The 25,261-nt window shown below is 33.0% G+C and overlaps 4 protein-coding genes and 1 long non-coding RNA gene across 6 annotated transcripts; 3 read left to right on the forward strand and 2 right to left on the reverse strand.

Moving 5' to 3' along the window:
• The first annotated feature begins 1,790 nt into the window (after positions 1-1,790).
• LOC125369493 lies at positions 1,791-3,078 on the forward strand. Its single transcript, XR_007215204.1, has 2 exons — positions 1,791-2,599; positions 2,720-3,078. It is a non-coding gene; the product is annotated as an uncharacterized LOC125369493 (long non-coding RNA).
• Positions 3,079-5,455: 2,377 nt separating this feature from the next.
• Positions 5,456-9,022, forward strand: LOC125369441 (NADP-dependent malic enzyme-like). Its single transcript, XM_048371759.1, has 10 exons — positions 5,456-5,894; positions 6,481-6,676; positions 6,958-7,109; positions 7,189-7,294; positions 7,427-7,507; positions 7,716-7,811; positions 7,902-7,973; positions 8,091-8,174; positions 8,256-8,354; positions 8,886-9,022. The coding sequence occupies exons 1-10, from the start codon at positions 5,743-5,745 to the stop codon at positions 8,916-8,918; spliced, it is 1,071 nt and encodes a 356-aa protein (XP_048227716.1). The 5' UTR covers positions 5,456-5,742; the 3' UTR covers positions 8,919-9,022.
• LOC8268296 (NADP-dependent malic enzyme) lies at positions 8,946-12,825 on the forward strand. The gene is made up of 17 exons (XM_002514184.4): positions 8,946-9,081; positions 9,363-9,514; positions 9,594-9,699; positions 9,832-9,897; positions 10,120-10,215; positions 10,306-10,377; positions 10,495-10,578; positions 10,660-10,758; positions 10,990-11,037; positions 11,150-11,203; positions 11,321-11,419; positions 11,552-11,641; positions 11,754-11,831; positions 11,955-12,029; positions 12,115-12,205; positions 12,330-12,458; positions 12,540-12,825. Exons 1-17 carry the CDS (start codon positions 9,019-9,021, stop codon positions 12,626-12,628), a joined length of 1,491 nt encoding a protein of 496 aa, XP_002514230.2. The 5' UTR covers positions 8,946-9,018; the 3' UTR covers positions 12,629-12,825.
• A 3,743-nt stretch (positions 12,826-16,568) lies between these two features.
• On the reverse strand, positions 16,569-20,259 carry LOC8268295 (2-oxoglutarate-Fe(II) type oxidoreductase hxnY). 2 transcript variants are annotated; one of them, XM_015716332.3, is made up of 11 exons: positions 19,957-20,259; positions 19,657-19,852; positions 19,460-19,561; positions 19,160-19,211; positions 18,947-19,068; positions 18,732-18,832; positions 18,587-18,645; positions 17,886-17,942; positions 17,563-17,608; positions 16,933-17,012; positions 16,569-16,826 (listed from the first exon to the last, which is right to left on the reverse strand). In XM_015716332.3, the coding sequence occupies exons 1-11, from the start codon at positions 20,074-20,076 to the stop codon at positions 16,736-16,738; spliced, it is 1,026 nt and encodes a 341-aa protein (XP_015571818.1). In that variant the 5' UTR covers positions 20,077-20,259; the 3' UTR covers positions 16,569-16,735. The 2 variants fall into 2 exon arrangements, with proteins under 2 accessions (XP_015571818.1, XP_002514229.1); XM_002514183.4 differs by having other exon boundaries at positions 19,460-19,558; positions 19,957-20,256.
• Positions 20,260-24,431: 4,172 nt separating this feature from the next.
• On the reverse strand, positions 24,432-24,761 carry LOC8268294 (E3 ubiquitin-protein ligase RDUF1). The gene has a single exon (XM_002514182.1). The coding sequence runs from the start codon at positions 24,759-24,761 to the stop codon at positions 24,432-24,434; it is 330 nt and encodes a 109-aa protein (XP_002514228.1).
• Between the last annotated feature and the right edge of the window lie 500 nt (positions 24,762-25,261).

The following is a 25,261-nucleotide window of genomic DNA, read 5'->3' on the forward strand; positions in this document are numbered from 1 at the left end:
AAAATAATCACCAAACATTAATTTAACTAAACAGGAAGAAGTGTTATGGTCCAACCCATCTTGCAATATTTTTATTGCTTTTGGACACATGTATTATGGACTTATTATGTCTTATTTTTTTGTCCATTTTGGCATGGATTTTATGCCTTCCAAGAGAAGCTTGTAGAGGCTATTGTGTAGACACTTAGTGTGCGAAGGTAGCAGCAATTTTCAGATTGAAAACACACACAAAAGAGAAAGGAAACTAGAGAGTTCCAAAGGGTGCTGTCCTGCTCGTTTTTCTCAGCACTAGTCCTAGTGTTTTGGTCGCTGGAGAAGATCCCACCGTTGGATTTTGCTGAAATTTTGTCAGCTTGTTGATGACACAGGGGCTACATTCTGACCGTTCGGATCGTCAATTGGAGCTCTGGTTCATCAGAAATTGTCTCCGGACACTGCTGTTTTTGGGTGAATTCTACACTTTTTTGTTCTCTATTTCAATTCTCTTATTGTTGGTGTTTGTTGGTGGGCTGTGAATCCTTTGTAGACTGATTCGGGATTCTTTTTCCCTCAATTTATAAATAAGAGAAGTTAAGAGTGGACTCTTTAAAAGGTCCCGTGGTTTTTACTCTTCACATCGAAGGGGTTTTCCACGTATAAATCGTGTGTGTTGTTTGCTATTATTTTCTTTTGTTATAGCTGGTTATTTACTGCATTTAATTGCTAGTTTCCTTTGTTAATTTGGTTGTGTGACAATTTGGGTTGATTGGATTGCATAATTGGTTGGTTGTCTTGATTTGATATTGTGGGTGTCGTTGTGACCTCCTTCCAATCCCTACAAGAAGACTTCCCGAACAGTATTTTAATCTTAAAAAAAGAAATAACTAATGAGTTGTACTGCGAGAGTAAATCTTGCCCACGAATGCATCCATAACAGTCAACCTGATCGACCTTGGTAGGACTTAATTAGATGGAGCAGGAGCAACCTTTGCCAAACTATTGTTTGTTTATGAACTTACTCAGATTACCTATTACTTAGCACTAGGCTTCAGTTCTAGATTTCTTACCTATTACTTAGCACTAGGCTTCAGTTCTAGATTTCTTGTGTACTAAAATAAAAATTTGAAAGTTAGTGCCAAGGTCAAAGTGGATCAGGATCCTCTTTGCGGTGTGATCCATTTGCTTTCTGTCACTGACACTGAAAAAGGTTTTGTATTGTAAATCCTCATCTATGTTCACTCTTTTTGGCATCTAAGTGTCTCATACAGGGTTCCTAGTATGCATATAGACTAAGATGCATATAGGCTAAGGTCAACAGATTTAGTAGTGCATTCTTGCTAATTTTCTAAGAATATCTCATCTAGGCTGAGAATCCTGTCTTTTCTAGTCACTTTTCTTTTTAAAGGGCGTTGAAAGTTGCTTTTCAACAGAGTGTTAAACCGGTTTTATGGAAATTTGAGATCACAACTGTTCTCCATATGCTTGCAATATCGTGTATTTTGATGGTAATGTGGTATATGTAGGGATAATGAGCACATCTCTGGGAAGGTGTTGGTATACCGGAATCCTGGTTTACATTTTGGTGATATACATGTTCTTAAGGCGACATATGTGAAGGCTTTAGAAGATTTTGTCGGAAATGCCAAGTATGCTATATTCTTTCCTTGTAAAGGACCGCAGTCTTTGGCAGATGAGATAGCAGGAGGTGATTTCAACAATGACATGTATTTTGTGTCTAGAAACCCTGAAGTCAGCATTTTCTTGCTTTCGAATGGAAGTGTTGGCATGATTACGATGTGAAAGTCTGGTGGATTACTTCTTCAGGGAAGTTTGCGCATTAAGAGTTTTACTTTAGCTGCATGTGCTAGTGTTTTGTAATTGCTTAACCATTTTGGAGTATCTGTTTTGTCTCACCATCTTGATTGCTCTTTAAACCGGTATTCACCTTGGCATTGTAGCTTTGAACTTGATTCTGCGTCCTCTTGTCTCCATGCAAATAGTGAAGCTTCATAACAGTATTTTCCTACTATGATATATTTCTCTCTTATGGCCTTTAAGAAAGTCATTTAAGCCAAATTTTTGTCAAAACTCAAATGTGATATACTGTGCAAGGGTATTTTGTGTGCACACATTGAGTCTTTATCAAGCAACAAGCCTGTTCACTGCAGATGATATTGAGACCTTTTTGCAGCCATCTTGTTTGCTGGACTTAGCTGCCATCCACACTCCAGATTTTGAATTACCACAAATAGAATCAGTAACTTTCTAGGCTGCATATTAAATCTATTTGACGGAGATGAAATGCCATCAGCAAATTACCATCCCCTTTAAGTAATGATCTTTTGTCAATATTTTTCTTATCTTATGGGTTGTTAAATTATTGGCAATTCAACATTTCTTAGCTTTTTGTATTATTGCTTTCCTCTTGGTATTTTTATGAATCTCTTGCAGAAGTTTGGAAACTTCCTTGTTTTGCCAACAAAGTCTCTGAGCCATTCGGCATCAAATGGGAGCAACTTTACTGTCGGTACAGGCAAGAGATGACTGCTGCTTTAAATCAAGATGTAAACAAAGGCATACAAACTGAGTCTGCTGATGAAGTCGTAAAAGATACAAGCAGGTAACTGTCGAGACATGTTTCCCTCTTATGCATAAATATACTTCAATGACAAAGCGAAAACTAAACTGAAAGGAAAACTCATTCTTGTTTCCATTCTTTGCTGGTCATCCTGTTGTATAGCTATTTTATGAGGCTCCAGAGTAGGAAGAGAGCGAAAGGAGAAACACAGACATGTTTGAAGAGGCTCTTGCTATTTACCAGGTTTGTTACGAGTATGCTAAGAGACGAGGAGATGTTTCAAAATGTGGGTTTGCTTGGAGAGTAGCAGGTCCAGTTCTCTGCAAATACTTCCTCTTAAATCAGGGTGAACAATCTGTTAACCTCTTCTCCTTCTGTGTTGAAAGAGATTTTTGGTTAAACCAAGGACATTTGTACGACTGTAATAATACTAGTGCAGTATAATATGGTGTAAGTTAAGTTAAATGGATGCTGTACATATATATTTTAGTATATGATATATGTCGCATATGCTTGTACAAGTATTCTCTCATCTCATCTAACTGCGCACTCCTGGCGCCTTAGTGTCGGCCTATAGCCAGGTAGGCAGCAATAATTCTGCAAGATGCTCCACGTTTTGCGCTTAGCCTCTTATCCATTCTCGAGTCCACAATCGTCAATTTTGAGTTAGATGAGGACAATTAAGGGTTTGGTGGAATACCAAATGAGCAGATTGAAAGCGGCCAACTATCATTTTTTTTTTTCTTTTCCTTCTTAAGTGCAATTTGAAATATAATCTCTAAATTATATCCTATGATTCCTCTAGCATGTGGTTGGTGAAGTATGTGGGAGGATTGTTTTGAATCCATGGTACTTTATTGCTTGTGTATTTTTGAATTTAGCTTTAGTTGACTGTTGGAAGCCAACTTCGAAGAATTGAGAAAATGTTGAATATTATGAGGTTGCAATAAGTTGTGTAAATACATGAAATCGTTTCTCCATTAAGAATTGCCTCTTTTACTGTCATTTTCTTTATAAACAAGTGACATCCCTTTCTCTAATAATGAGAAGCACTGACAACGGCCTAACCAATAAATTAAATATATTGTACCAAAAATAAAGCGACACTAATGCGTAGTTTACCTACGCTATTTCTATCCAGTGGATGAATGCCATATACTCCAACATACTTCTTTTTTTAACAGTTTAAACTATATATATATATGTGGGGGCTAAATATTACTTAGCCATTTCGTTTGACCTAATAAATCAATTTCTGTATTTTTTTATTACATTAATATTCCTTTAAATTTTAATAATACTAACTGTTGCCTCCTTTTATATTAATTGAAGTACTAAATTGATAATTTAATATTATAGTTTGATATTTAAATTTATTATCAAATATCAAACTCATCCATTAATTTCATTATCAAATTAGAGATTTTTATCATAAATTAATTTTAATGTCCAACTAAAATAATAATTTAATACAATTTAATTCAAGCAATTTAAATATTTTAAAACTACTTATATTTACAATAATACTATTAAGTTACTATATAATTTAATTTTAGTTATTAATTAAATTATATATTATAGTGAAATTATATAAAAAATAAAAATTAAATTAAACAATCATCTCTTACTCTAGTGAAATAATCTAGATACCAATTTGATAAATTTACTATTAATGAAGCGATCGTATTAATTTTATATGTTAAAAATGATTCAAATGAGATTAATACGAATAAAATTTTCATTTTTAATATAGTTTAACTTTAATGTCTAGTAAATATAATAATTTGTAACTATTTATTTTATTTAAGAATTTAAAATTAAACTATATAGTAATTTAATAATATTAAACAAAAAATAAATATTTTTAATATGTTTAAATTTTCTTAGAATTAGATTATACTAAAAGAAATAAAAATAAGTAAAATTTATTATTTTAATTAAACTCTAAAATTAATTTGTACTAAAAATAATATTTTATTCTAATTTAATAATAAAATTAATTTTAAATAAATTTAATATTTGATAATAAATTTAAATATTAAATTATAATTTTAGATTATCAGTTTAGCCTCTCGACTAATGACAATGTAGGGGCTGCATCAAATATTAAACTAAATCATAAAAATAAATAAATATTTAATCCATTATATTTATATTTTAACTTTTATATAATAACACTATACACCATCAAAATATTTAATATCCTATGAAGTTATAATATATTTTTTTTATTAAAGAATATATTGTAACAGTACAATGTCTAGCACCTAACAACATCATGGCCCGAATAGTTTGTGAACAGAACGCTTTACACATCCATCATTGCCTTTCCCTTAGTTGCCGCATGTATTCCTTCTCTAAATGGACACATGCGCGATACTCATATTCTTTATATATATATAAAGTTTTTCTTGTTTACATATCATATAGTGAATATAAAAAATGATTTAATCCATTTCTATAGTACATAATTTGTTAAATTATCAGTAAAAAAAAAAATACATGTTATATATCGAGTAATTTAATGAAATAAAAAAATTAAATATTTATAAATTTAATCCGATAATAAATATTATATATTACAATTTGAACAAATTTTAAATTTATTTATAACTTGAAATGGTTCACATATGAAATAATTTAATAATCTAATTATAATTTATTTAGTACGCTGTGCATAGATGTAAGCCATTGGCAAATAAAATAAAATCCAAAACGAATATGAATGAATATCCATTAACAAAGAGAGCAACAGCCAAGTGGCCCAAATACGCTCTTCTTGACTAACTAAAATTATAAATAGATATAAAATTAAATTAAATTAAATTAATGTCCCACTCTCTCTCTCTCTTACTAGTCCCATTTTCCCTCCACCGCCGAACAGGACAAATCCACCTTCACTTTCTCCTTTCCTTTTTTTTTTTAAGAAAAGGAAATAAACGCGTTATCTAAATATTTATCGACGACTATGGAAAATTAAAACGACAACACGGATATTTTGTCTTTAATAATTGCTATATAGTCGCACCGTAGAGGACCATCAGAGCACACTGCTTCTTTCTTACTAAGCTACGTACCGTTTCTACTATCTACTAAATCGTCCAATTCTTAGGAGGCTATCGGACGGTGTGTGTCTGTTTGGTTACAGCAACAGAGAGAACCCGAAATTCAACGGCCAAGTCAAAATGGAGAGCACAATGAAGGAAATGAGAGGCGGAGCTTCAGTGCTCGACATGGATCCTAAGTCCACCGTTGGCGGTGGCGTTGAGGATGTTTACGGCGAGGATTGCGCTACTGAAGATCAGCTTGTTACTCCTTGGACTACCTCTGTCGCCAGGTTACTTTCACTTCATTTTTGTACTTGCACTAATGTCTTTTTGTTTAACCGAAAGAAATTCCAAAATTCTTTTGTTTCTTTAACTTAGTTTTGGTATTTATTGAAGAATCACGGTAACTACTCTTGATTTATATTTGATCATGGTTATCAGTGATTATACTCTGTTTTGACCTTATAATACAAACTTCTAGTAGTTCAAGAAATGGATTTATCTTCTTCTTTTAGATGTTTTTTTTAGTAACCTGCTCTATTTATATGCTATATGTTATTTTTATCTTCCAACATCTTTTCATCTGCAGCTCACCGCATGGGCCGAGCCAGATTTCTTTTAATATATTGTTTAATATTATTGTCATTTGTTTTAAGATATGTGCTTAATTCTACTAGTAATATTCACAAAAGTTATCATTGAATCTCACAATAAAAATCAGCAAGATCACTTGATGTTGCCTTAATTCAACTTTGATATATCTTTTAATTTGTATTTCCACGATGTAAGTATTGCAGAATTACTGAATTTTCCGCTAAAATCTGGTAAAAGTGACCTTATTAATGATCTTAGATAATATGATGCGGTTGAATGCAGCGGATACTCGTTGTTGAGGGACCCACGCCATAACAAAGGACTCGCGTTCAGTGAGAAAGAAAGGGATGCTCACTACTTGCGCGGTCTTCTGCCCCCGGTGGTTGCAACTCAACAGCTTCAGGAGAAGAAATTGATGCACACTATCAGGCAATATCAACTTCCCCTTCAAAAATATATGGCCATGATGGAACTTGAGGTACCTGTTGAAAGCCACTTCATTTTGGTTTTGGAATCAATCATGGTCAAAAAATTGAATCGAATTGTTCTTATTGCAAATTTATGTCACTTCTGACATGATTTTATTTCTCTAAAAAAAATGCCGTGTTTTATCTATAAAAAAAATCATAATATTGAATTTTAACAATTTTTTGGACCTTTTCAAATATTACAGTTCACTAAATTTAACTCTTGCACTTTTAAACTTTCCAATGACTCTAAGAATAATATGTTAGTTATTTGCTTTTTGTTGGATTGCAGGAGAGGAATGAAAGATTGTTTTACAAGCTTCTTATTGATAATGTTGAGGAATTACTTCCTATCGTTTACACTCCAACAGTAGGTGAAGCGTGTCAGAAATATGGAAGTATCTTCAAGCGTCCTCAGGGGTTATATATAAGTTTGAAGGAGAAGTATAAATGCCTTTATACTTTTTGTACTGTGTTAATATGCATGTCTATGAGCTTTTCTTTAAAGTGGTTCGATTTGCAGGGGAAAAATTCTTGATGTATTAAAAAATTGGCCTGAAAGAAGTATTCAAGTTATTGTTGTAACTGATGGGGAGCGGATTTTGGGACTTGGTGATCTTGGCTGTCAGGTAACCAAGTTTAAAAGAAGAGGAAGCATTTTATTTTCTATTGTGAACGTATTAGATATTAACTGTACAAACGAATTATTTAGACTATTAACTTGAATAAGAATGTGCATGATGAGTTTGAAAATGTTACAGGGTATGGGAATTCCAGTAGGAAAATTGGCTCTTTACACTGCGCTTGGAGGAGTTCGTCCCTCTCGCGGTAAGCATTTGGATGTTACTATAGAATTCTTGCTTCAATGGCATTAACTATTAGTCTCCTTTGTTAATTCCCAATGCCCCCTGCATGAAGTACTTCTTTTCAGAAAAGTGCGGCCTAGCTATGTTGAACAGCAGAGTTTAACTTCTAAATAAAATCACTTGTTCTGATGCCATGCTATCCTTATCCTGTCTGACTAAAAATCTTTCTGGCTAACTCTTTTAGTGTTTGCCAATCACCATTGATGTGGGCACAAACAATGAAAAATTGCTGAACGATGAATTCTACATTGGACTCCGACAAAGGAGAGCAACTGGCCAGGTTTTTGAAATTATTGTAGTTTAAGTTCAGCTTTTAGATTGTTGCTTCCACATTTCCTAAACTCCTTTATTTCTAATATTTTATTTTCAGGAATACTCTGAACTACTACAGGAATTCATGACTGCTGTAAAGCAGAACTATGGAGAAAAAGTTCTTATCCAGGTTTAGTAACGATTCAAGCTTGTATGCTTCAATGCTTGATTCTAAGTTTCACAAAGTTTTAAGTTTCTCATGTGTTTTGTTTTGTTCTGTCTACTTCTCTGTTGTCTTCACCTGCAGTTTGAAGATTTTGCTAACCACAATGCTTTTGAGCTGCTTGCAAAATATGGTACAACCCATCTCGTCTTCAACGATGATATACAGGTATTATATAGTCCAATTGTGGGCCATTTGTTGAGGGAATTTATATTCATCTCTGATATGTTGCTTACCCTTCTATTACAGGGGACAGCATCTGTTGTTCTTGCAGGGGTAATTGCAGCGCTGAAGTTGCTTGGTGGTTCCCTGAGTGATCACACTTTCTTGTTCCTTGGCGCTGGGGAGGTAAGATTCTATTCCTCGCCATCTGTTGTATTCTGTCGTTGGCTGGATAGGGAGAATGATGAATGATTGGATTCAAATTGGTTTTGGAATAGTAGCCTTTTGTTATAGTTTGAAATTACTCTGTCAACTCACATTCTCCTTTTGTTGATGTGATTGACATGTCATAGATTTTTGTCCATTGCAACACTTTCTACTATTTTATTTAATATGTTATTTTTATCTTCCAACATCTTTTCATCTGCAGCTCACCGCATGGGCCGAGCCAGATTTCTTTTAATATATTGTTTAATATTATTGTCATTTGTTTTAAGATATGTGCTTAATTCTACTAGTAATATTCACAAAAGTTATCATTGAATCTCACAATAAAAATCAGCAAGATCACTTGATGTTGCCTTAATTCAACTTTGATATATCTTTTAATTTGTATTTCCACGATGTAAGTATTGCAGAATTACTGAATTTTCCGCTAAAATCTGGTAAAAGTGACCTTATTAATGATCTTAGATAATATGATGCGGTTGAATGCAGCGGATACTCGTTGTTGAGGGACCCACGCCATAACAAAGGACTCGCGTTCAGTGAGAAAGAAAGGGATGCTCACTACTTGCGCGGTCTTCTGCCCCCGGTGGTTGCAACTCAACAGCTTCAGGAGAAGAAATTGATGCACACTATCAGGCAATATCAACTTCCCCTTCAAAAATATATGGCCATGATGGAACTTGAGGTACCTGTTGAAAGCCACTTCATTTTGGTTTTGGAATCAATCATGGTCAAAAAATTGAATCGAATTGTTCTTATTGCAAATTTATGTCACTTCTGACATGATTTTATTTCTCTAAAAAAAATGCCGTGTTTTATCTATAAAAAAAATCATAATATTGAATTTTAACAATTTTTTGGACCTTTTCAAATATTACAGTTCACTAAATTTAACTCTTGCACTTTTAAACTTTCCAATGACTCTAAGAATAATATGTTAGTTATTTGCTTTTTGTTGGATTGCAGGAGAGGAATGAAAGATTGTTTTACAAGCTTCTTATTGATAATGTTGAGGAATTACTTCCTATCGTTTACACTCCAACAGTAGGTGAAGCGTGTCAGAAATATGGAAGTATCTTCAAGCGTCCTCAGGGGTTATATATAAGTTTGAAGGAGAAGTATAAATGCCTTTATACTTTTTGTACTGTGTTAATATGCATGTCTATGAGCTTTTCTTTAAAGTGGTTCGATTTGCAGGGGAAAAATTCTTGATGTATTAAAAAATTGGCCTGAAAGAAGTATTCAAGTTATTGTTGTAACTGATGGGGAGCGGATTTTGGGACTTGGTGATCTTGGCTGTCAGGTAACCAAGTTTAAAAGAAGAGGAAGCATTTTATTTTCTATTGTGAACGTATTAGATATTAACTGTACAAACGAATTATTTAGACTATTAACTTGAATAAGAATGTGCATGATGAGTTTGAAAATGTTACAGGGTATGGGAATTCCAGTAGGAAAATTGGCTCTTTACACTGCGCTTGGAGGAGTTCGTCCCTCTGCGGTAAGCATTTGGATGTTACTATAGAATTCTTGCTTCAATGGCATTAACTATTAGTCTCCTTTGTTAATTCCCAATGCCCCCTGCATGAAGTACTTCTTTTCAGAAAAGTGCGGCCTAGCTATGTTGAACAGCAGAGTTTAACTTCTAAATAAAATCACTTGTTCTGATGCCATGCTATCCTTATCCTGTCTGACTAAAAATCTTTCTGGCTAACTCTTTTAGTGTTTGCCAATCACCATTGATGTGGGCACAAACAATGAAAAATTGCTGAACGATGAATTCTACATTGGACTCCGACAAAGGAGAGCAACTGGCCAGGTTTTTGAAATTATTGTAGTTTAAGTTCAGCTTTTAGATTGTTGCTTCCACATTTCCTAAACTCCTTTATTTCTAATATTTTATTTTCAGGAATACTCTGAACTACTACAGGAATTCATGACTGCTGTAAAGCAGAACTATGGAGAAAAAGTTCTTATCCAGGTTTAGTAACGATTCAAGCTTGTATGCTTCAATGCTTGATTCTAAGTTTCACAAAGTTTTAAGTTTCTCATGTGTTTTGTTTTGTTCTGTCTACTTCTCTGTTGTCTTCACCTGCAGTTTGAAGATTTTGCTAACCACAATGCTTTTGAGCTGCTTGCAAAATATGGTACAACCCATCTCGTCTTCAACGATGATATACAGGTATTATATAGTCCAATTGTGGGCCATTTGTTGAGGGAATTTATATTCATCTCTGATATGTTGCTTACCCTTCTATTACAGGGGACAGCATCTGTTGTTCTTGCAGGGGTAATTGCAGCGCTGAAGTTGCTTGGTGGTTCCCTGAGTGATCACACTTTCTTGTTCCTTGGCGCTGGGGAGGTAAGATTCTATTCCTCGCCATCTGTTGTATTCTGTCGTTGGCTGGATAGGGAGAATGATGAATGATTGGATTCAAATTGGTTTTGGAATAGTAGCCTTTTGTTATAGTTTGAAATTACTCTGTCAACTCACATTCTCCTTTTGTTGATGTGATTGACATGTCATAGATTTTTGTCCATTGCAACACTTTCTACTATTTTATTTAATATGGTTTGACTTTGTGATTTGCAGGCTGGAACTGGTATAGCAGAGCTAATAGCACTTGAGATGTCAAAACGGGTATTAATTGTTTCCTTGTTATTTTGATTTTGTTTGTTAGTAGTAACAGGGATATTATATGATGGTGTTAGATACAACTCCAATAGTTATCTGATTCATTTCTCTTTCTTAGACCAATGCTCCTTTGGAAGAGACTCGCAAGAAGATCTGGTTAGTGGATTCAAAGGTAACAATTGAACTAGAATTCTTAGTCTAGATATATTGCCAAACTATCAGTATTTCTTTAGAGTTGTTTAATGTCCTTTATCCTTATGTCACTAATATTTAATAATTTTTCTAACAGGGATTGATTGTCAGCTCCCGTAAGGATTCACTTCAACACTTCAAGCAGCCCTGGGCTCATGAGCATGAACCTGTTAAGAATCTCTTAGATGCTGTAAAGGTGTGAAAAAATGGATTTTGGACTTCCAATAACGCAAACTGGTATCGTTTTATAAGATGGCTAGGCAGAATTTTTCTGCTGTTGTTTATCTTTTGGTGTCAAAGTCCTTACCATATTTACCCACTTCCTCAGGCAATCAAACCAACGGTTCTGATTGGATCATCTGGCGTTGGAAGAACATTTACGAAGGAAGTAATTGAAGCCATGGCTTCCTTAAATGAGGTTCTCTTTCTCTCTCTCCCATGTTTAATGAATTTGCTTGAATATTTTTCTTTGACAGACGACCCAATATCAACCTGAGGAAAACTAACTATTTTCTATGGCGGACATGCAGAAACCTCTAATCTTGTCTCTTTCCAATCCAACTTCACAATCAGAGTGTACAGCAGAAGAAGCTTATACTTGGACTAAGGTAAAGCTCACTCTTATTTCATTGTACTTCGTGCATTAGTTGAGGATAACTGTGTGGATGATCCTGTTCTGCAAGTGAAGCTAACTGGATATATGTGCACTTTTACGTTGTTTCGAATTGAAGGGCAAAGCAACCTTTGCTAGTGGAAGTCCATTTGATCCTGTTGAATATGAGGGAAAAGTTTTTGTTCCTGGCCAGGTAATATATACAATTATTTGGTATTTGGTATTTAAGTTGCTAATGCAAGAACTGATGTTTGAGGTTTTCCCTCTCATCATTTCAGGCGAACAATGCATATATTTTCCCTGGATTTGGCTTGGGTTTGGTCATCTCTGGAGCAATCCGCGTTCATGATGATATGCTTCTTGCAGCCTGTAAGGATAGAATTTGGGAGTATAATGATTTTGCACCTAAACATACAGACATTTAGACTTTAGAGCTTCTATAGGTAGCAAAATATTGACTTTTCACATTTATGTCGCGTGCATCATGTAACAGCTGAAGCTTTGGCCAGCCAAGTTACTGAAGAGAACTTCAGCAAGGGGCTCATTTACCCACCTTTCTCTAACATCAGAAAAATTTCAGCACATATTGCTGCTAATGTCGCCGCTAAGGCATATGAACTTGGTAAGTTCTGTTCCTCCTGTATTATATTCTTGACTTGACAGATACTGAAATACTTTATTCTTCTTGTTTTACTTTTTGTAGGACTGGCTACACGGCTTCCTCGACCAGAGAACCTTATGAAGTATGCTGAGAGTTGCATGTACAGTCCTGTCTATAGAAATTACCGCTAATTGGGTGGTTTTTTGATGTGAAGCTACGCGTGGAAGTATATAGCTTTGAGCAAAATAAGATTTATGGCAAGTATGAATGACAGATATGGCAGTCGATGTATTAATAAATTTTGTGCTTTTGGTGTGAAGCTGTAAGTTACCCAAGTATGTGCCTAAATGTTTACTGTAAACGCAATAAGATTTCATTTTGGAATGCACAAGTTTCCCAAGCCTCTAAATTCAAAAGGTTTTCCAACGGTCCGCTTTTATATTTTATTAGATTTCACCTTGCTCTGTCGATGAGTTAAAAGTCCATGCCCTCAAGAGACCCAAGCCATAAGGCTTTGTTTGGATTTTTAAACATGTCGCATAAACAAGTGTTGCATGTGTACAAGAAGAAAATTGGCCAAATTTAAATCTATTGCACGACCAAATCAAAACAAAATATTACAGAATTCGGTAACTAAGTGAATCTGTATTTATCTCAAATAGAAGCTGAAGGATGTGATGTTCAAAATCATTGTACTGAAACACAACGGTAGAAAGGTCCAAAAATAAACTACAATTGAATTAGTAACAGCCAACCTAGACTTGTGCATGCTGAAAGGAGCACCTAAACAACCAAGGTGGATCCCCATATCCTTATAGCTCTTTCTTGAGAATCTTCCAGTAACATCAGAAAACACAAACCCGCAAGAGCAAACTCCACAATCAAGCAGGCAACCGATAAAATTAAACAGCGAAAACAGTTTATAAACTTATACTTGCAGTTACCTTCTTCTCCTCAGGTGGAGGAGCAGTAGCTTCGCCACCAGCAGCCATGAGAAGCAAAAATGAACTTAAAACAATAACCTACGAGAAGCAATGACTTCACATAGCATAAAGAACATATCACAAACCATAAAGATTACATCATATACCTATTAGGCCAAGTTTCACTGACTCATCTTCTTTTTCTCATTCCATTCATTCTCCATCCGCCAACTACATTTGTTATCAACTCGATCATGCATCTCCATATCCACAGCAACTAGCTAGATTTGTAATTATCCAGCTGTGTTGTGTTATGTTGAAGTTTCTTCCGTTGGCCCATTCATCCGGCAATCGATCTTTTCAAGTATCCCATTCTTGTCCATAAACAGAATGGCGCGGAATTGGTGCGGCCATGGCGCTGGAGTTAGTTCCCTCCTTCTGGCGATGAGAAGATAAGGACTACAAATATAGGTTTGGCAGCCATTCTTGCTTGTTTGAGATAGTTACGATTTTATTCTTTGCTTCCTTAATTCAGGGCAAAAGTTTGCAACATGAGAGAAAGGAGATGAAGGATAAGAATAAAAAGAGTATATAAAGGAAAGAGAGAGATTCAAAAACCGGATAGATATGTCTAAAAACAGTATAGAAGAAAAATTAAATAAATAATTAGCAGATACTAAATGGTGTAGCTTTATGTAATCTTAAATTTCCCCGAACATTGTTCATCATAACAAATGTCGCCAGGAAGTCTTGTCGGATTAAAAGATGTTTTTTTTCTATTGGATTAGAACAACTTTAAAGCTAATAATTCTTTTTCGGGATGTGGGTATTATTTATGTTAAAAAAAGTGAGTTTTATTTATTGTTATTAAACCACCTTTGTGCCTCTCTTGCAACTGTAAAAACAGAGAATCATGATTCGATTTAAAACGAGAGAATCCTGCAATGTAGCAGGACTTTCTTTGCTGAATGATGATCTGTTGAAAACAAGGGCGGCTGAGATTTGTGTCTATTAACCATTTCTGTTTTCTTGCATTGTTTTTATCTGCACAACAAATAAACCAGCTAAGAATAATGAGAGAATTTTGGCAGGAATGTAATATTTTCTGGTGCCTTCTTCATAGAAGAAATTATAGGATTCAGTTTCTATTGTAACTCGGGCTCTTCAACAATGGTAGTGCTGTCAATGGAATTTCCTTGTTACTAAGGTGTAATTTCTGCTATTTTTTATTACAAAAGAATAAAAATGTTATATTTTGTGTTATCGGAGATATCAATCTTAGTTGGAGGCAACTAGGTCTTGTGTTCGCTAAGTACTTTTTTTTTACCTTATATGTTATTCTTTTACTAATGTCAACTGCAATTCCTATATATTATGGTTAGGGTTTGGTCACCTCTAGGGTGTGTTTTAAATTAAAAATCAAACCGTACCAGCCGGTCAGAAACTAATGATTAATCCGATCCAATTTAAATCAAGAATGAGTTTGTGTTAGAGAATCCATAACAAAAGATTGTTATGAATTATAAAGAGAATTAACTTTGTTAAACCCTTTTATTTAAGAGTTGAGAAAAGACCCAGTTTGGGCCTTAAAATATAGAGAGAATTAAGTTAGTTAAACACTTTTATTTAAGAGTTGGGAAAAGAGTCATTTTGAGCCTTAAAGTATACTGAGCGCATAAGCTATTCTTTTAATCAAAATATGATAAAGGTAATCCGAAATCCTACAACAAATTTGAGGTAATATGAAATAGATTTTATTCAAATTTAGACTCGATATGGATTTGTAATGATCCAAACCCGAAAATAAAAAAATAAGTTCAGAAAGACTCAAACCTAACTTAATTTTAACCCAAAATTAGAAAAAATCAAAATAAATTTAAACTGTAAAAATCCGAACTCAAAATATAAAAAAATCAAAGATATTATCCCAATCTGACTAGACCCACATATTTATCATCTCTAGAAATAGGTAAAACTATCTGGCTTTTGGATTTTAACAACTTCAACTTCTGCTAAACATAATGACACGTTTACTATATTCTTGCTTCTTGTCTATTTTTGTGATGCAGAAAACTTCACTGGAGGCGGTTTCTTCTACTGAGGTTGCTCTGGGCCTTCACTTAGTAAAGTTTTCTGAGGTAAAAGACATTTTTGTGAAGAAAAATGCAGTTATCTTGCTGGATTGAATTTTAGGATGGATTTGTTTGTCCCCAATCCTCGGACTGTTGAGAAGGCATGCACCAGTCTATCGCCCAACCTATTATGCGAATATCTCTACAACTTATTGGAATACGAGCTTCAGTGCTATCCGAAGGTATGGGTCGTGCCAACTCTAGTAATGGGACTTTACACTGAGCTGCAAGAAAACAAATGACTAGCTCACATGTAGCCCAAGTTAACAATCCAAATGTTTTCAAAAGTGGGTAGCTAGCTGCTTGGATGTCAAAAACGTAAATTCTTAGGTTTAACTTTGTCATTTTGGAAATTGGAAAATTGGACAGGCTGACAGTTTCCAGGAAGAGAGAAGAAAACTCTTGCTATGCGAATAAATGCTTTTCCCTTCTTGGCATTGTTCCCGTTTATAATGCCTGATTTTACCCACTCAAAGATAAAGAGATAAAACGTTTTTTGTAGCTCTTGCTCTCAGGGACCATGACAATTGTGCGTGTGTAAATGTAACGTTATTTGTGTGCAATTCTTATTGGATAGTTTACTTCATGGGATCAAAACTTATAGTTGGATTTCCATATAATGATTTCATTTATATTAGCAAACTAGTTTAGTACCCGTGCAACCATGAAGATAATTAATATTTTTTATGATTAATTAAAATTTTTTATTATTAATATATAATTTTATTGAACTATAAATAAATAATAAATTGAATTTAATATTTTTTATTGGAAAAGTTGTATGGTGAAATTTTTGTTATTAAAAAGTTCATATCTAAAGAAAAGCTATTATAAAATAACAAAAATCAGCATTGCATTGCATTAGTTATAACCAATGACAGGAAGACGAAATGGACTTGAATTAAATGAAAAATGATTTGCATCAAGTGGCACGCGCAAGAGGCGAGGAGCAAGTGGGCAACCCAACTGGAGTGGAGAAAAAATAAGGCCATGACAGCACCAAAAAGTCCCACCAGACTTATTGACTGGTGTACCCGAGCTCAGAGGACAATGATTCTCATGCCAAGACTCCACAGTAATCAAAATTGAAATTAAATAAAAATACTCAAATTAGTAGTTGAAGTTCACTTACATATATATGTGTACAACACATTCAGGGGGATGCTTTCAGATCCTCACATAATTTGCGGGGACTAACTAATTTATAGGACATATGATTGGAACTTTTAACTCTTTGGCAGACTCAAGTTTGAGGTTTGCTATACAAATTCAAATCAGTATGAGTATCCTTGTACCGTTGACTTAGGTAAGTCCCACATTTGATTGGAGGAAACCTGATAAGGGATATATGTATAGCAGTTCATTTGACTGGAAAAGTTGTATGTGTAGTTGCAGTAATCATGCTAACAAGAAAATTATCATTTTGTGATTTCAACTTACCTGGGAGGATTCTTTTCTGACTTGCAGGTGGGCAAGCATTCAACTAGACACTCATGACTAGGTTCCACAAAGTATGCTATCTGTCCCATAAAGAAGCAAGGGAGAAAATAAAAATAACTTTCTTTACTGTTGCATTTTCCATAAAAGAATATAGGACATGCTAAGGAAATCACGTGAAATTGTAAGAAGGAAAAATTCAGGGAACCAAAGATACAGAATAACCAAGCAAATGAAATCATTGGTACTTCCTGGCAAATGAAAATCTCACAACTTAAGATAAGAAAGAAACATCCTTCTGTTTGTCTGTGAAAGGAACCCTTGAAAATCATTAAGTTGGTCCCTAACACGGTAGCAAAGTAAACAGAGGCAGGACCAACTAGATAAAGTTTCAAAATGTTGAAGTTTGAGCTAGTTGTTTTCTATCAGAGCTCTCCGCATGGAGAAGTGTAGTGTGCAAATAACATTCAAACCCACAAAAAAGAGTTAAGTACTCGCATGAAATAAAATTGGAGGGACTTGGACTGTTTGAGGCATCAACAGTAAATAAATAATAAATTGCAATTACAGGAAATTAAAGGTTTGCAAATATCCAAGAGTTGAGCCTAAAGGAAAACCAAGAAGAGCCCTTACAGAATATCTCTCTTGACCATTCCCTACAACTCTATGCAGCGTGGACCTGTTTACAATTATAAACCGAAAACATGGTTAAACCGAGGAGAAAAGCAACAAAAAGTTCATTACCAGAGACAAGAAAAGATGCATATGAAGTAACAAATGAATAGAATTGGTGGTCCCTCGTGGTGTGTTCATGACTCAGGATTCACAACTAATAATAAATACTTTATGTTCTTCCCACATGCCAAATGCATTGAACATCTCCTAAAATGCAGCATTTTTATGTTTTATTCTGGAATGAGATTAATTGAAATTACGTGAGGTAAAGAGATAAGAACCTGAAAATACAGTTGCTCCAGCGCTCCAGCATATCACCAAGATTAACTATAAATGCTCTATATAAGATAAACCAACCAGAACATGTCAGTAGGCTGCTGTGGTTCCTTACACCGTGCAACTTCACAGAATACTAACAGAAAGTACAATACAACCCGTTTGTATGGTATCAAATTATAATCAAATAACTGCATCCCTTTCGTTCACCTTATATTAAGAGAGGTAACAGGCTTTCTAAGTTAAACTTCATTACCAAAAGCTGTTGATAGAATATTAAAGCTAGAGTTGTTCGTACTTCCACCTAGAAATGAAATGAGGTTTATTTTTCTCCTTAGAATGGCCATAATTACGAATGACAGACACTTCACTAAATCACAACTTGATAGCTATGTATATCTCTAGTTTAGCACAATAGTAACTAATAATCACTACGTATGACTTTCAGATCATCTAATGATCCCTCAAGCTATCATATCAAGGGCAAGTCCAGATATAAGCTATAACTAGACATATGAGATTGACACCATTTGCAGATTTGTTTGACATTTGCAACTATTTACTCAGTTTTTCTTAACATAGGGATGCAAAAGTTAACGAGTAGAACAACATAAAACTTGAAAACAAATCAGCATACCAGGACTAACAAATTCCTGAACTATATAATAAAAAATCTCAATTCTCCAGGAGTATGACATAGCCTCACCCTTTTAGTGGTGCTATATTTTCCCATACTTGAGGCCGAGAATCCTTATCCTTGCATATCTGCAAGAAGATTATAAGTATTGCAATAATCAAATTCAGATTAAAAAAGGAGCTATATACATAAAAGTTCAAGTAAATGTTCATACTTGGAGGCCAGGGACATCGTCTGTGGCTAAAAGGGTAATCAAACCATAGTCAGAATGAGCTCCAGCTCCAAATAGTCCCTTTAAGGGATCAGAAACATAAGCTGAAAACAAAGAAAAAAACAAAAAGAAAACAAAACAAACAGTACATCGATTTAATAGAGTAGAAAACAATAAAACTCCAGAATTGAACTCCACAACTTATAAGTAAAGTCCACCTCCGTAGTGTAGCAAACGCATGACTGCAATTGGCTGGCCAAGCATTTCTGGTCTGTCAAAAAAATTAGCATCTAGATCAAGCGCAAGGGCTATGATCCTTGCAATTTTTCTCGCTACCTCTCTGCATAAAGAACCAACCAAAACTAGAAAAGATAAACAAAATAGAAACATAGTCATAATAATATCCATTAATTAACCAAGCAAATGCTTACAATGCCTCTTGATGAAACCTCTCCATAGTTTGCCTCCAACCAGGCAAAAGATCTAATACAATACAATAATTTTTAAATTAAAAAAGAATAAAAAAATAAAATAAAATAAAAACATCTACCACATGCATTAATTATTCAAAAATGAAGAATATACGCCGAAGACTTTCAAAAAGTTATGTAATAAGCACATCAAATTACGGCAACTGATTACTTAAGAAGTTATGGCTTAATTTTTGAATTAAATAAGCACGTCAATAACAAGCATTAAGAAAAACCAAAGCTGCAAATTTCTTGAATTACCGGGTTTTGGCCAAACATTAGGACCATAAAACGGCTTGTCCGCTTCAGGATCGTCTTCAGGCACTTCAACGCCAATGTAATATCCCTCTTTATAGTCTCCTACTAACATAGAAACGAAAACAACAACATCAAATCAAATCAAATAGCCTAACTTGCTTCAATTTCATAATTTAAAGAATAAAAAAAATGAAACGAACCGTGAACTTGATTATCAGGATCCAAAAGTTCGTCAAGAACAGGAGTGTAACCTCGATGTTTCTCGTTCCTTAAAACTTTCATTTTCTCACTTTCTGGTAATTCAAAAAACTTTTTACTCTCTTTAAAAACCTCTTCCATGAATTCTTCGCTTATTCCGTGGTTTATCACGTAAAAAAATCCACAATCCAAACATGCCTTCAATAACAACAACAGCAAAGAAACGTCAATAAAACAAAATAAATTAAGTTCATTTCCAAGGAAAAAAAAAAAAACAAAATTATGAGAGAATTGAATTGGACCTGTTTGAGTAAAGAAACAGATTGGTGAATATCAGAGCTAGAAAGATCGATGCGATTTAGAAATGATATTTTCTCATTAAGCGCGCCATCTCTGTTTTTTTGCTTACTATAATTCTCCATTGTATTTGTTTTTTTCTTTTTTCTTTTTCCCTGCGCTTTATTACAACGAGTTTCGAGGACCTCAATTTTTCGAAATGTGTTCAATTTTACAATTCCAATTGTGTATGGTTTTTATATAGGAAGACGAGCAAAAGGACGCTGTCGTTTTCTTGGGGTTGGGGGTAGGGTAGCTGGTTATGAGTTTAGTTTGTGATTTGCTTTTTCCATTTTCTTTTAGTTTTGTGGATATATGTATATATACGATTTTTTCTATAAAAATATGTATGAGGTGTTTTAAGAAAGTATACTTTAGAAGAATATATATATATAACAAAAATGAGCCGGTTCATGTCCCTTAGTTGCTTCATCAATTTTTATTGTTAATGATAATTTTTCTTTTTCTTTTTCTATAAATAAATTTCATTTTTCTAAAGATTAATATAAATGTCTTATGTTTTATGTGATTGTCAAGTTAAAAAAAGTGTTAGTTTTTCTAATAATATTAACTTCTTTTATAAAAGAAAAAGTAAATCTATATTTTCGAATTTGTGGAATATAAAACATAATATAAGAAAATAGATTTCGTTACCGGAGAATTCAAATTAAATTATAAAGCTATAAAAATGTACATAAAACAAAGTTTAACATAATCAAATATTCTCCTACTACAAAACGTGAAAAAATGGAATGACCGACGAAATTGAACAGCGATCCTGTAAAAAAATAATTGAAGTGTGTGGCACAACAATAGTTGCTTATATTATATAACTTTAAAAACTTAATTATTGAGGCACTTTTTCCACTTTTAGTGGATGAGAAATGAAGTAATGACGAATGCCACTACGCTCCACTTCACAGCCAACAAGTGGTGGCAGTAGTTGCTGGCACTGGTACACCTGTTCAGAATGTGGGCCTGGGCCAGATTTCATCCGACTTCAACTTTTCAATTTTTATCTAAGTCCGGCTCATGTACGCAGTTCTAAAATGAATTTCTTCCACGCATGATGCCATAAAAATATAAAATATTTATAAAAATATATTTAAAGTATTTTTTTTAATTTAAAAATTTAAAAATATGTTAAAAATATCATATTTGAAAAATCAGATAAATTGTTATAAGATAAAAAAAAAATGTTTATCAGTATATATTAGAGAAAAATATATTTTCTTATTTTTAATATAAATAACAACAAAAGATATATATTTAATTAAAAATAATTATATTATATTTCAACATTTTTCAAATGAAATAAAATTCAAATTCAAAAGAATTAATTGAAAAAAGATATACATTTGTCAAATAATAATATATTTTGAATATTCAAAACTTTTAAAATGAAAATAAAATTTAATTCAAACATTTAACAGCAAAAACGGTATATATATTTATTAAAATATAATATATGTTAGCTATATGTAAAGTATCTGAAATTAGTTTTAAAAAAATAAAAAAGTGAAGAATGATACTTCTGAGAACAATAGGGATAATATTGTAAATAATAAAAAGATGAGAGTATATTTATAATTATCTTAAAAGAATAGATAAATAGTGAGATTTTCTCTTTTAAAATTATGACCAGCCCATATTTAAAAGACCTAATTACTTTTCTCATCAAATCCAATACCCGCAATGACGATATCGACCCATGAAACTTCATAGCCCGTAGAACTCTTAAGCTCGAGCAAGTTCTTAGATTTAGCCTCGTCCGATCTGCTTATTAGCTGGATCTGAAATTTTGTAGTTTAGCCCACCTACAGATTAGACTATTAACGAGTTTGCATTAGGATTTTAACAATTGACCATAAATTCAACATAATAAAATTATAGTTTATTGCTATAACAAAAATAAAAATCATGATTTATTGAGAAAATTAAGAAAAGAATGTCAATAGTTAACATTTTAATTTATTAGACTGTGGATAAATATACAAAATTGGACCAATATGTTTATTAGCTTGCTGTCCTGTTATTTTATCATTAATTTCAAAAGTTATATATATATAAGAAATCATAATATATAATAAAAACGTTTAGCAAAAGAGAGTTTTATACTGCATTTAGAAAAGGTTAAGCAAACTTAAATTTAAAAAAAGAAAAAAGTATAAACTCTAAGCTAATTCTAAATGCTGAAAGTTTATTAATAATTGTCTGAACCAAACCCAGCGTGCCTAATAAACACCCGTCCGACATAAAATCTAAAGTGAATTTTATGGATATAAAACTAATTTTGGAATCATACCTAACGGTTTACACTTTAGGGTAGAACGATTTAGATACATTACAAGGTGCAGCCTGATCCTTTTAATAGTTTAATTATGGTGGGTTGACTGATATTAACCTGCTAATGATATTTGTTGGGATTTTACTGGAATAATTCATGTTCGCTGGAAAAAGATGCAAAAAGTTATTGAATACAGAACGCAATAATACTTTATTATATCCCAATAATTCATATTCATTTTGATAATAGTTGGACCATAACATTTATTAAATCAATTCAAAACTATAAATAAACGTCAGAGTACAATTATTTTAAAAATATAATTGAATTCAATGCATTTAATATGAATGAAGATATAAATAGTATGGATTCATTTTTAAAAATATTCCTTTATATAGATATACTTGTAACATTTAATTATGAAGTCAAACTCAAACAGTTAATGTTGGTTGATGAATTAACAGATATAAATAATTAAATCTAAAAAATATTAAAATATTGGTTATTCACGCTGTAAGCGCCCCTAACAAAAAGTATTATATTATGGAGCAGAAAAGTTTATGCTGACGCTGTGAATATATGAAAACATGCAAAATATTTTATTTATTTATTGTGCCAACTAAATAAAATATCTCAAAAATTATTTGGTGAAAACTAGTTAGTATTAGTAGTTCATGATTTGTATGGATGGAATTTTAATATATATATATAATAATAATAATAAATTATGTTTATCCTAAGAAAAAAAGTAAAGGAGATATTAGGATTTGAATAATTTGACCCACCTGTAGAGGTGCATGCATTTGTAGAAGACACGATTACCTCTTTCGCTTTTCTTTGGGGGGGCGTTGGTGAGATTCCCAGTTAAATAATCCCTACTTTTGTTTGTTGAGTATTTGTTTTATTTATTCTTTTACCTTTTATGACTTAGTCTCGTCCGATGTCTATTATATATCCGCACCATCATTGTCACTTTGTTTAGTAAGTCTTTCAATGGTAAAACCTTTTCTGTTTAAAATTAGGAACAATAAAATGACTTGCATTTAGGTGATGATTCAAATGTATAAATCAAACATAAAAGCTCTTAGATTTATCCAAAAAGTTGGGGTATTGAGCTTAAAAATTAGGAATTGGTTTAAAAAAGAAAAGAGAGAATCCATGCTTTTAAAACATTTTTTTTATATATTTCGATTTTAAATTATTCTTATTCTTGGGTGAATTGTGAAATACCTTGTGTGTAAAGAAATTGATTAAGACAAAAGAAGAATAAATGAGAAGTTTTATATAAATTAATAGTTATCTAACTTTAACCCAAGTCTGGTATTTAAATATTAGAGGTCAACGTTGAATTTTGCTATCAAATAAGATAATTTAGGACGACTTTTAGAAATATGACTAGATTGCCACTTTCAACTTTTCTTGCCCATCCTCGACCCTCTCGTGTTCAAATGCAAATTCTCTTCCGCTCTTGACAGTTAAAAATAAATCATACCCATCTCCATCAGTTACTATTTGTTTTGGATATAATAGCGAAATTTTTAATATCACCTAAGCTTAATGATTGCATATGAGAATTTTGACTGATTTACCATTCTTTTTTTCTATTATTTCCTTTTCTATTGAAAATAAACTTAGTTTATCACTACAGTAAAACACTAAATCCACTCATTCAGTATTGATTGGTTTAATGAATTCATTTAAGCAAAAATAAGAAAAATTATTTATTGATCGAATAATGACACTTGTAATAGAAAATGAACCATCTACTTAGCCTAGTGTAAAGAGATCATTAACTCTCAAATTTCACCTTACTGATAAAAAGAAAATGGAAATTAAAAACACTGTAAAAAAAAATGGTAAAGTTTTGGTGCGTTTCTCAGTTGCCAATCCACGACATAAGAAGGTAGAGCAAAAAAAACATATATAAACAAAATTGGATATATGTATTCTTATAAAGAAAAATAAAAATATATATACCTTACCAGAAAAAATGAAAAAGAATTCAATATGAATACCCATCAATTAAAATGAAGCCGATGCCCAAAAGAACTTGTATTTGGGCAGAGATGTTGAATCGGCAGGCAAAGAGGGAAAGTGTTACAGATTCAATCGAAAACTCAGAAATGAATAAATGAGAAAAAAAAAAAAATGTAATTACTTCCCAGTAGCGGAGATGTTGAACCGGCAAAGAGGGCAAGAATTACAGTTGGAAAGCCAAGAGGAGATACAAGGTGCATGATAAACATGGCCACAAGGGACTTGTTTTCCACAGACACCCGGTGACTGAAAACCCTCCATGCAAATCGAACAAACATCATGATCATCCGTTGAAGTTACTGTTGGCATGTCAGCAACCAAAGAGTCTGATTCTGATATTTGATGCCCAAAGTTTGGTGGCAAAGCCAGTGCCTCATCCATGTCAAAACTAACATCGATTAGGCAGGTGGAGAAAGTGCTGTTAGAATTTGAAGATACAGCTGCCATGTTAAAAGAGTGGCTCTTTCCAGAGTTAACCTCTTTGTCTGATAAGAGAGTCGGAGATGCGGAGATTGAGTGGAAAATCGATATAGTGGAAAGCGATATGTAAATGGATGTGCCTTTTATAGAGGAATTTAGAGCCCAAAGTTTGTGTAATTTTCAATCTCTCACCGTTTTCACGTGCTCCGGTAAGGAAATTGAAAGGAAAGCGTCTCCGCTGATTTATTTATACTAGTCTCCACCATGCTTTTGCATTTTGACGGTCGACTTTTGAATTAATTATATAAATCATTTAAATTGAAATTCTTTTTATGATAAATTAATAAAGTCACCATATATATCAATAAAATATATAAAGTACATATCAAAATTTTAACAAATATTTTTATATTCAGCTTTTAGTTAAGGAACCTAAAGGAAAAAATAATAAATAGAAAGACCAACGAATTGGTGTGTTCTTTCTCCCTTTTTTTTTGTTTTGTTTTGTTTATTATTTTATTACGTTT

Source organism: Ricinus communis, chromosome 3 (assembly GCF_019578655.1).
Source record: "Ricinus communis isolate WT05 ecotype wild-type chromosome 3, ASM1957865v1, whole genome shotgun sequence".
In the NCBI taxonomy this organism is placed as follows: Eukaryota; Viridiplantae; Streptophyta; class Magnoliopsida; order Malpighiales; family Euphorbiaceae; genus Ricinus; species Ricinus communis.

Excerpts from the sequence above, each read along its gene's own strand:
- LOC8268294 (XM_002514182.1), bottom strand. The coding sequence starts at position 24,761 with ATGGCAGCTGTATCTTCAAATTCTAACAGCACTTTCTCCACCTGCCTA.
- LOC8268295 (XM_015716332.3), bottom strand. The coding sequence starts at position 20,076 with ATGGAGAATTATAGTAAGCAAAAAAACAGAGATGGCGCGCTTAATGAG. Across the intron at positions 18,833-18,946 it reads GCGTTTGCTACACTACGGAG|CTTATGTTTCTGATCCCTTA; the intron begins GTGGACTTTACT and ends CTTTGTTTTCAG. Across the intron at positions 17,013-17,562 it reads ATGGTCAAGAGAGATATTCT|ATAGCATACTTTGTGGAACC; the intron begins GTAAGGGCTCTT and ends TTTATGGGACAG.
- LOC125369441 (XM_048371759.1), top strand. The coding sequence starts at position 5,743 with ATGGAGAGCACAATGAAGGAAATGAGAGGCGGAGCTTCAGTGCTCGAC. Across the intron at positions 5,895-6,480 it reads TGGACTACCTCTGTCGCCAG|CGGATACTCGTTGTTGAGGG; the intron begins GTTACTTTCACT and ends GGTTGAATGCAG. Across the intron at positions 8,175-8,255 it reads TCTTCAACGATGATATACAG|GGGACAGCATCTGTTGTTCT; the intron begins GTATTATATAGT and ends CTTCTATTACAG.
- LOC8268296 (XM_002514184.4), top strand. The coding sequence starts at position 9,019 with ATGCACACTATCAGGCAATATCAACTTCCCCTTCAAAAATATATGGCC. Across the intron at positions 10,378-10,494 it reads GAGAAAAAGTTCTTATCCAG|TTTGAAGATTTTGCTAACCA; the intron begins GTTTAGTAACGA and ends CTTCACCTGCAG. Across the intron at positions 11,038-11,149 it reads CACTTGAGATGTCAAAACGG|ACCAATGCTCCTTTGGAAGA; the intron begins GTATTAATTGTT and ends TCTCTTTCTTAG.